Below are 11288 nucleotides of genomic sequence, written 5' to 3' on the forward strand. Positions count from 1 at the left end.
CATAACCCCTATAGTCATAGCAGTAGGTTCGTTACCTTTAACTGTCGGTGCAAGCTATTTTTAGAACGGCGGGGCAGAGCGGTGAGCTACTCAGAGCTACGCTACGGAGGCTCATGGGATTTCTTCTTGTGGAGTTGTTGGATTGTGTATTTGATGAGTTTGATGAGGGAAACCAAGAAATCCCATGAGCCTCCATAGCGTAGCTCTGAGCAGCTCGCGGCTCTGCTCCGCCGTTCTAAAAATAGCTTGCACCGACAATTAAAGGTAACAAACCTACTGTTAAAACTATAGGGATTATGGCAATGGGCCAATTTGCCAAAATGTTGAACTATCCCTTTAAAAGCTGATCAACCGTCACCTGTGAACTCAGTAATCAGGTATTGATTGATCAGAAACACTTAGAGAAGCTGTGATATATTTTTCCTAACACCCTGTTCTCCCTCAGGGTGACGGTGCCATTAGCTATTGGTCGGGTGCAGACGTGTTTTCACCTCACTCACACCAGTGCTTTCACTTCCTGACGTAATGCGATACCGCTGCTCGCCTCTCACGAGTTAAAAAAAAAAAAAAAACGACCAAAAAAATGCTTTTAAAACTTTAGATCTTCTGTCGATGGGTTTATTTCCCCAACTTTTCACCCGCTCCGTCGCTAATGGCAGCACTTCTCCTTCCTAATGTCGGTCCTGTAGGGACACAGCTGCCTAATGGTGTTCATTACACTGTTTGTGTTGCTGGTAATCATTCCAAGAAATGGTACAGACACACACACACACACACACACACTCAATAGCTGTGTCCACTGCTTCGGGACTACTCAGGGATAAAATTCACAATTAATATGCCAGTTATTTTGGGTTTATTCAATTAGATGATTTATCACTCAGTTAATAAAATAATAGAAAACCATCAAATAAAGTTTTTTTTTTTAAATGAAACCTCCCTACATCAACACCACATGTTATTCAGCTCATCTACAGAACGTGACAAAGAGAAAAGCATCACATGTGGATTAGAGAAGAGGAAACTGGAGAATTTTAAGGCATTTGTGCTTTAAATTGTTAAAATAGTTGTCTGCAAAATGTCTTATTGATTAACTTAAGGTATAAATTGTATGACAGTATGAAAGTTCAGGTCACGCCAGCAGTGACAAAGGAATCATCCAGAATAAACTGGTGTTTTCACAGTGTCATGTGTCTCTCTAGTCTAGGTAACTGCTGCGTCTAAGTGAAACTATGCCACAATGAATGGAGCGAGGCCAAATCAAAAAAAAAAAAGTGTCACAAAGTGAGGAGGAAGTGAAGTGAAATTTGTGAGGAAATGAAAACAGCTTTACCTGAATCAGCCTCTTCTTCATTCTCACTGACTGAGCAGCAGTCCATTCAAACCCCAGTCAGACACACGCATAACACTGAAGCCATGTTGCATTAATGTTAACGAGGCCTCGCTCCGTCTGTCTGCCCACTCTCCTCCATTCCTCCTCAGTCTGCCTCTCTGACTCCCCCGTCCACCCTCCTGGTCGCTCTAGCTGGTCTGGGGCTCCAGGGATTTAAAATCGATCACATGATGATCAACTGATAAAGAAATGCAGTGCAGTCGAGTCCTAATTCCAGCCTCCCTCAGTTTCACTTTTCATCCATCCAGCCTCCCGGTCTGAAGGAACTTGAAACACAGTTTAGTCATGATCAACCAAGTGTTTCCTAACAAAACCTCCACCGCACACGCACAACAAAAACGTCCAATCCACATCTCATTATCATCATATCATAACTTCCAAAAAAATCCATTTAGTTTTGTAATTTTGGTTCATATCTGTCTATTTTTTGGGGCGTCTTTGGATCAATTAACTTTCTTCTTCGATAGCAATTGAAAGGTTTATATACAGTATGTAAATATTCATATAAATGTACTGGTATATGTGTCTTCTACTCTATCTTGTCCTGTGATTTGATGCTGTTTCTACTTGACTTCACTCCACAGTCGTAGAGTTCAGGTCTGTTGAGCTCCACTGCTCTCTGTCTCTGTCCTGTTCTGTCCTGTTCGTGGTGTTGCACCGTCGACCGTCCTCATGAATCCTGCTGCCCTTCTACGTCTCCTACCAAGACAAACACACTCGGTGCAAATGTGAGAGGTGCAAGGACGGAGAAAACGACTATATGCTCAGTTTGTTCTTCATTATCTCCTCCACAAGCATGAGATTAACCATTCCCATGCTCTCACTTCTTGCACTGACTCTGTTATCTCTCTGTCTATCTGTCTCACACTCAGAGCTTTGCTGTAGTGGGATGACGTAACATCAACTAAATCATTTGTTTGCGTATTTACTGCACCGTGACGTGCTCCTGAGACTGCTTTTGCAATTTGCGTGATGATGATCACATCTCATTGGCAGTAAAAAGTCACAGGACGAGTCAGAGGGGTGGGGGTGGAGCGGGGGAGTCTAATGGCATCATGTGGCCCCCATGAGACCAGTCACCTGACAGGCAGCGCAGCGCGTCGAGCAACCATGGAGGAAGTGGATTCCTACAAATTAAGAGCTCTTTTCTGAGATCCAAGAAGCTGGTGAAGCTAGACTAAACACAGGCAGCGCTTCCTCACACAGACACACAACAACTGCTGGTAAAAAATGCACACAGTGGAGAATTTATTATGAAACAAAGTCAAATTACTCAGTGAGTAGAAAGCAGTTAAAGGGATAGTTCAATAGAATAGTTCAGAGTTGTTTTAGAGGCAAATACAGAGACTGTTTGCTGAAAAACTGCCCCCGACGGGAACGTGCATCAGCGGTTTTGCATGAATTTCCCTCTAAAACAACTCTGTCTGGTAACGTTCTGTTATCATCTCATAGCGTGGTGAATATGCAGGTCACAACTTGTCCACCAGAGCGTTGTGGAGTTGTTGGATTGTGTATTTGATGAAGGGAAACCAAGAAATCCCATGAACCTCCGTAGCGTAGCTCTGAGCAGCTCGCGGCTCTGCTCCGCCGCTCTAAAAAAATGTTGAACTATCCCTTTAAAATGCACTGAATTCTGGCAGAACATCCTCCTGGTTTGATGCTTATACAGAACAAACCAAGAGAGGCCACGTACAGTTAAGTGTGTGATATATGGTTTCTGTAAATCAAGGCAGCAGGTTTAGAGTCACATTCTAGCTTGTTGCACACAATGAAAATAAAAGTGCAGATTTAGCGGTGGCCTCTTTTGTTTGCGGCAATTACACTAAAATATTTATGCGCTGATTATTATTTATTCATGTTAAAATGCTACACGTGGCACCTTTAAATGTTTAGCTGCTGTCACTCGGGCTCTGCCCTGAGTAATGCTGCACTCAGAGGAATTTATTTAATGTGACCGAAGCTCCATTATTTATATTGTTCTAGTGTTTCCAGTCTGTGTGTCATTATCATCCACCAAATCCTCAGAGAGCCACATGTAAACCTGTCGTCATTGCAACTCAAAGATGAATATGTGTGTTTGGGGCTGGGATGTGACAGCGTGCCACCTCAGCTCCATCACAGACTTTGTATAGGCTCGGTATTATATCACTGTGCTGCTCTGGCAGACTGACAGCCTGAGAGCGGTTAGAGGGGATCGCTGTTGTGGTGGCTGCCGGAGTGCATTGATAATGTTACAGTATAATCAATGTTGTTTCATGTGCACACACAGTTGTTCAACTATGTAAAAGCTCAGCAGTTTCGACTTCATACCGAAACTTCACGTGCAACCAACCTCACTGCCGGATATCGCCTGCGCTTCCAGGCAATGGCGATTAAAGGTTTATATCAGGACCTTTTAGAAGTTGCACAAGTGGCTTCGCAAAGTGCTCCCTTTGGGTGTCATTGAAAAGCTTTTAACTCCGCCTCTGCTGGAGCTCCACATTGTGTAGTATAAAGCAGCCATTGAGGAAGGAAAACACACTCAAATGTCAGCGTTTGAGATAAAAGCCTAAAGGAAGATCCCACCTATTTTCTATTCTGATGTAGCTAGGAATGTCACAATTATAAATGTTCTTGGTATGATTACTGTCAGAGAAATAATCTGCTATTTCACAACACAATGAATGTGTATAATCAAATATTTCAAAATATAATTATATTACTTATTATATATACAAAATATTGAAGTATTTTGTAGGACCAATTATTAATCCCCCAGGGGAAATGTTTGAAAGTCATTAATTGTCATCTATACCAAATGACAAAAGACGTTTATGACTACATTACGTCTATCTTCAGGCCACTGCACACTGACTCTGAAACTCTCTGATGACGAAAATAAAGGGATCGACCTCACGCTGTGTCAATCATGTCTGCACACAAACTGTGAAACTGTTCAGGTTTTTTTTTTTCATTCCATGTGAGCTGCATTTATCTATCTAGATTATTTCGGCATAATCTTACCGCGGTATCAGAGCATAAACTCTGTCACCTAGCTCAAATAGGAAGGGAAACAACGTTCTGCATTATAATGTTGCCTCAGCATTTCAATATTGTGATTTTATCTGATATATCGTAGTATAAACGTAACCAGAGTGAACAACAACAGAGAAGCAGTGGAAACACAGAGTTAAACCCTCACTCATTAACATTAACTTTGGATATATTCAAACAAAAAAGCAAAAAAAATGCTGATTCACCACAGAAGCTCCTGGAAGAACTACTGTCAACTCATCATAACCTTCTGACAGAAGAAGATAAGCAGCTGTTTTATTATGGATTGATGCGCAGTAACAGTAACTGTAAAACTTTCCACCTTAATGGGACTTAATAGGAAGCAATCGTGCAGAAGTGATCGGTCTTTTGCCAAGTCTGCAGAAATTTACCTTCACTTCCTGTGTGAAGACTTAGTTAGAGGTCGTAGCCGATAATCCAAATAATCAATAACTTACGTTTCAGGCAAATAATGCACAGAGAGAGAGAAAGGGAGGGGCTTCCTGCAGAGTGCACCATCAGCGAGTGCGAGTCTCTGACATGAGGACCATGGGGAATGGTGTGTTCCTGCCCGGAGTGGAGCAGCGATCATTCCCTCAGACAGGGAGAACATTAAGGTGTACCTGGCTGCCCCCCTCAGCACTTTCACCGGCAACCCGGAGCAATGTTATTATGATGGCCCAAGTTCAAACAACGTCTCTCTCTCTTTGGATAGAGGCCTCTACGCACCATTAACCCGGGGCAATCCATCATCTGTCTCCTTGTTCAATGGGCTGTAATACACTGTCAATGTTACCGCTACAACACTGATACCGTCCCTTGATGGAGCTCGCACTCTTCAGCAGCTGACTGTTTCAGAAAAAAGCAATGACGGGGGGGATTTTTTAATGAAATTATTTCCACTTATGCATTATAATTGGTTATTTTATACGTTATTCTGAAGGTTGCTGTGCCCACGGCAACTCCATCGCATCTTTAAATGAACCAAGACTCAATCAAGTTACAGTGAAGTACTGTAAAACAATCTGATTTATTTGATTTGTGTTTAGTTCTACATTTTTCTTTTTCTTTTCTTTAAATGTGAAGCTGAAATTTGATTTTTTTTTTTTTTTTTTAAACCAACAGCAGACAAACCCAACACTGGGTGGATTAGAGAAAGAGCCAGGACTGTAAATCCCTCCAGGTAAAGAGGTTAACCCTGTGGACAGAATGGACGGGCAGGTGTTAAATGATTAGCATGAGGAAACCTGCTGCTGTTTGCACACACACATACACATACACACACACACACTGGGCATGTTTCATTGTGCAGCTACACAACGATGCACAATCAAAGACCAATATATTAAAGGGATAGTTCATCCCTATAGTCATAGCAGTAGGTTCGTCACCTTTAATTGTCGGTGCAAGCTATTTGTAGAACGCTACGCTACGCTACGGACACTCATGGGATTTCTTGGTTTCCCTCATCAAACTCATCAAATACACAATCCAACAACTCCAAAACGCTCTGGTGGACAAGTTGTGACCTGCACATTCACCACGCTATGAGATAATAACAGAACGTTACCAGACAGAGTTGTTTTAGAGGTAAATGCAGAGACTGATTGATGAAAAACTGCCTCCAACGGGAACATGCATCAGTGGTTTTGCATGAATTCACCTCTAAAACAACTCTGTCTGGTAACGTTGTGTTATTATTTCATAGCGTTTCGTAGCGTAGCTCTGAGCAGCTCACGGCTCTGCTCCGCCGCTCTAAAAATAGCTTGCACCAACAATTAAAGGTAACTATAGGGATTATACAGTAGCAATGGGCCAATTTGGGCCAATTTGCCAAAATGTTGAGCTATCCCTTTAAAGTAGTAGTAATTCTCCATCATGCATGTACTTTGGGTTGCCTGTGGCTCCATAAACGTCAGCCTACATTGTCAGCCTGTGTGTGTGTGCTGATGAATTATTGACAACCAGGCAGCGCCGAGGAGTTCATGTGATCCTCTGCCCTCTGCGTCACCCGGCTACTACTCTGTTCCACCGCCTCACCTCACCTCACCGGCCTGCAGCGAGAACCAGCTACACACTGTTAACACACCACACAGGCAACAATATGCACTAGTGTTCACTCACTCTGCACCAGACCTACAGTATGCACCAATTAGAAGGGACATAAGCAGTAAGGGGATCAGTGATTGGCTTAGATTTGAAAGTATTGCAGTAAAGTGGATTAAGCGGGAGAAGCCATATAGTGAACACCAGTAACCCTTTAATCCACTATGTGGGAAGGCAGGAAGCCAGACGGAGGGAGAGAGGAGGCACTTCCTGTCCGGGAATACACAGATTAGTCAGCACAGCACAGGAATGCTGCCCGGCTTCTTCAACAGACCTCAACACACACACACACACACAATCTTCAAGTTCACAAACTGGTGCTGCAGCTTTTAATTAGCTCATATATATTCAAGATAGAAGAACTTTACAACAGAAACGTCACTTTTTCAAACAATGCACAAAGGTTAATCCATGCTTTAATATGTCACTGTCAGGGTCCACTGTTTTAATTCTAATATTGCAAACAGTGCATTTTCTGTTTTTGTGTTTTCAGCAAAAAAAAACAGCTCAGAGATGCGTCAGTTCTGACCTGGATTGCGAACAACAGTCGCAGCTCGAGAAACAGGTTAAAAATAATCAAGCAGCGCAGAGAGAAAGAGTCTTTTATGGTTCTGGAAATAACTTCAGAACAGAACGCGTTCTTAAATGACCTTCTTTTTATATTAAAAACGGATGTTTATGGCTGTGACACAGATACAGGCACTAAACTGTGGGCTAACCATCAGGAAACCAGTCTTTTTTTATTTTTTATTAACCAGATTATGTGTCAGGTTGGTGAATCTGACACCATCAAACAGATACAGGTAGATTTCTAAAATGGATTAATTCTTAAAAACGAGCTGAGATGGGGAAAAAAAAAAACAGTTTCTTCTGGCTGCACAGAGCTATTAATAAGCTCGACACAATTCAAACAGCCATAACTGGTTCTTTTAAAGTGGAGGGGAAGGGAGGCGAGTGCTGCATATATACAGTACAAGTACACTAGGTCTGGGCGCCCCTGCACGTCACTGTGATTACATTTTGTTCTCATTCAGCCTGGACAAGAGTGACAGCCGCAAAGATTACAACTCTACATGTTATGCTTTCAAAAAGAGAGCGATAGGGCTTATATAACATCTTCTGCCTTTGTACTTGATCAGGGATGGCAGCGACTGGAGAGACTTGGATTTCAAAGACCACAGGGAGAAGAACTGGTGTCCAACGTGACCTCAGCTATCTTCAACCTGGCAATTTAGCTTAACATCCACACATCGGCCTCAACACTGGAACTGTATAGTCTCTTTTTTAAACGCTAGTAAATCAGATATGAAAACACATTATCCTGGAATGCAATGGAAAGGAGAATATAGTGTCTGGTGGAGACGTAGGCTACAAATGAGCGTTTTGAGATTAAACGGTGTGGATTCAGTTTTGTTTATTCTTGGGTTGTGATGAAATTACCTGGATATTTATCACGCCACAAAGATCTGTTTGTGTTTTGGATCACACCTCGTTATCTCATGGAGAGTCTACGAATCTCAACACGCCTGAAGCACCACGACTGTCAGCCCACGCAGCGCACTGCTTCCTGGGAAACAGACACTAATAAAAACTCAAGTACTGATCATTAGAAACCTTCTGCAAGAGGAGAACTACGTTGCATTGGAAGGGATTTGCAACACGTCTCTTCTGCAAAACAAATCTGCTGTAAAGTGGAAATTGAATCATGCAACAAAGAGTGTGTTGCATATGTAACATTGTACAGAAATGCTTTGGAGACTGACAGTGATGCTGTATTGATGGCTTCCTCCTGCGAGATGCGGGGACTGGGAGGCGTATTTCCTTTCCTTAACGACGAGCCAGCCATCACTGACATTTCACGTGATGCTGGAAATTCTTTAGAGCTCAGCAAATTGATATATTAGGCTTTTAAATCTGATGATTAGTTTCATTTTACGGACGCGGTCAGAAGACGAATCCTTCATCAGACTGTCCCACACGGCTCAGAAAGAAAAGGAAAAAGCCTGGTATTGACAAACAGATAAATGCTCCTCGCCCTAATCTCAAGTATTCAGCAGTCTCTTCTCCTTTTTCTTTTTTTCTTCTCCTTGCAATGGCAATACAATCAATTTAACCCTAACCCATTTGTCTAAAGCAGTTATCCAGATCAATTACAGCAGCAGACCTCATCAACATCCCACATCCTAGGCTCGTCTCTGCAGGCTCCTCACTTTTAAGGCTCCATTTCAGCCTCCACGCAGCAGGGATTTTATTTAATCAGCCATTTGCAACAGTTGGGAGGCCATATCTAAGCCTCAGCTGAGCGTGTAGCCCGAGTATAGTGTATAAACCTCGCCACCGTCTCTCTCTCTCGTCTCGTGTGTGTGAGCCGGGCTGGATTATTGTCAAACACATTACCGTGGAGCCTAATGCAAGCCACAGCCATATAGCATACAAGGCCGGCTGCTCCACTGCTGCCCATCGATCGGACTTAGCAGGGAGAAAACAACTGGATTACATAATTCATGTGACTGGCTGCTCCATTTGTAGTGGTGTTCAACTGGAAGAGGCAGCGTAATGGATGAGAGTGAAGCTGCTTCATTTGAAATCAATGAGCTCAGCAGCGTTTAATTGTATATTCTTATTCTGATCAGAGCTGGGAACCAGGAAGTGCACCAACTTCATCTGCTCTGTTTTGTTTTTAAACTTTGACATCCAACGTTTCTATCTCAGCATGTTTGGTCATGAACTTATACAGCCGTCTACTCCTGGTAATAACCTTTAGAGACTCCACCTTTCACTATTACAGCGCCCAAAGTGGTTTGTTGACTGAAGGTGACGGCTGGCGTGTTAGACATCTATGTGCAATACACACACTTTTATTCATTTAGCAATAATATCTTCAGATGGCTGCCATAGGAGAATTAATATGTGCAAAAGATCTTACTAAAAAACTAAAAACAAACTATATTCTAACACAGAACTTGTCTGCCCATCTAAAAGTCACTGCTTACTACAAGAACCACTTATAGGACCATACTGCATTTGTACTGAGTCAAAAATAGTAGTTTTTACTAAAACAAATACTAATGTACTGAGTCAAAAATAGTAGTTTTTACTAAAACAAATACAAAAAAGTAGTTAATTAATGGACAATTCACTAAAAAAGTTGTAAATGTGTGGATAAAGTCAGAGTTGGGTGTGGTTTCATTGATTCACAGTATGCACTACCTATATTTATTTACAGAAATAACACTTTTGAAGACTAAACTGTAACTTCCTATCAAATTAAAAGTCATTGTCATTGAATGTCATAAATTCCTTTCCCAGTGAGTTTCCTCTCCTGAGTGAAACTTAATCCGGATGAGTAGCTGCTTCGGCGGAATTTGAGACCATCAGTGAGGATAAAACAAAACCAAAAAAAGCTGACTTCTCGGTGTCGAAAAGCAGCTCGATGTAAATAATAATAATACAAACTTACATATCTGCTGATGAGGTTCCGAAGAGTGCTGAAATCCATCCCCATCCTGTTCCTCCTTCTCGGCTCCCTCCTTCGCTCCGACTCGTGTTTCTCCGGGTTTCTTGTTCACTGTGGACGCTAGCTTCTTTTTAAATCTCCTCCCCTGTCCATGACTTTTCTCTCCTCCTGTCTTGTCTTGTCTTGTCTTCTTCCTGGATTTGAAAACAAAACTAAACTAAAAAAGAAAAAGAAAAAGCCTCGTCTTGGTCCGTGTAGGTAAACTAAACAATGCGCAGGGAGAGACTTTGTGGACAGGAGGAGTCTCTGTGTCTCTGTCTCCGTGTCTTTTACTACAGTTTCGGGACAGTCCCTGCAGGTACGGACAGGTGCTGCTCCTCCTCCACCACTGACATCAAACTCATTTCTCTAGTCTGTCCGCCTCGCTCGCGCTCCCCCCTCCTCCTCCTCCTCCTCCTCCTCGCGCGCGGAGCCTACCAATAATCTCCTTGCCTCGCGCCGCAGCCAAAGGAGCTTTACTTTCAACTGAGCTACGTCACAGCAGCCAGGTGGTGGTGGTGGTGGTGGTGGTGGTGGTGGGACTGGGAGGGGAGCGCATGCGCGTTGTGGTGCTCTGTTTTATTTATTTATTTATTTATTTAGGCCTATTTAGGCCTATTTGAGGGGGAGGAGGATGGGGAGGGGGGGTGTAATTGATTGGATGTTTCAGTTAATTAGGAGAGTGATTTGTTTGTCCCAAAGAGAAAATCAACAGTGACAGTCCATGTGTCCACAAATGTAGGCCTACCATTATTACCATCCAACATGAGATGCCCCCTTAGGAAATGTCAAATTTGTTGAATATAGTATTACTTTTGGGCAAATACCATATACACTGTTGTAAATGGAAAAGTAAATCCCCGTCAATAATCTGTTTTAAAAATGAACTAAACAAATCTTTTAGTTCCTTATATTTACTGGCAGATGGAAATGAAAAAATTAATGGTATGATGGAAATTGCAATACGATGTAATTTGTTTATTTGTGAAGAGTCCCAATAAGTACAATGCCTTCAACTTGTGTTATATCTTTTATTTTATTTTTTTTCACGCATTTAAAATAGCTGTTTACTTATTCAGTGCCAAGCCTTGTAGATTTAATTTTCTATTTTTTTAAATTGTAAGAATAGTAATGTCTTTGAAAAAAAGAGAATGCAACAGTTTTCCTGTTTGAGAATGAATGTACATTTTGAAAACAATAAAGTTTGAAAAAAAAACCATCCAACATGTTTTATTTTTGACAGCTTTTGTCAGAAACACA

At 42.0% G+C, this 11288-nt stretch overlaps 1 protein-coding gene across 7 annotated transcripts in view; it reads right to left on the minus strand.

Annotated features, from left to right (window-relative positions):
* atp11a (ATPase phospholipid transporting 11A) overlaps positions 1–10168 on the minus strand; it is a 50248-nt gene extending 40080 nt beyond the window's left edge. For all 7 annotated transcript variants that reach the window (XM_085796330.1, XM_085796321.1, XM_085796311.1 and 4 more), the window contains exon 1: positions 9993–10168. In XM_085796330.1, coding sequence (XP_085652456.1) covers positions 9993–10037 — 45 coding nt within the window. In that variant the 5' untranslated portion in view covers positions 10038–10168. The remainder of the gene's footprint in view (positions 1–9992) is intronic.
* Between the last annotated feature and the right edge of the window lie 1120 nt (positions 10169–11288).

The sequence above is a fragment of the Trachurus japonicus genome, chromosome 2, assembly GCF_045865225.1.
Source record: "Trachurus japonicus isolate A0001 chromosome 2, Traja_1.0".
NCBI lineage: Eukaryota > Metazoa > Chordata > Actinopteri > Carangiformes > Carangidae > Trachurus > Trachurus japonicus.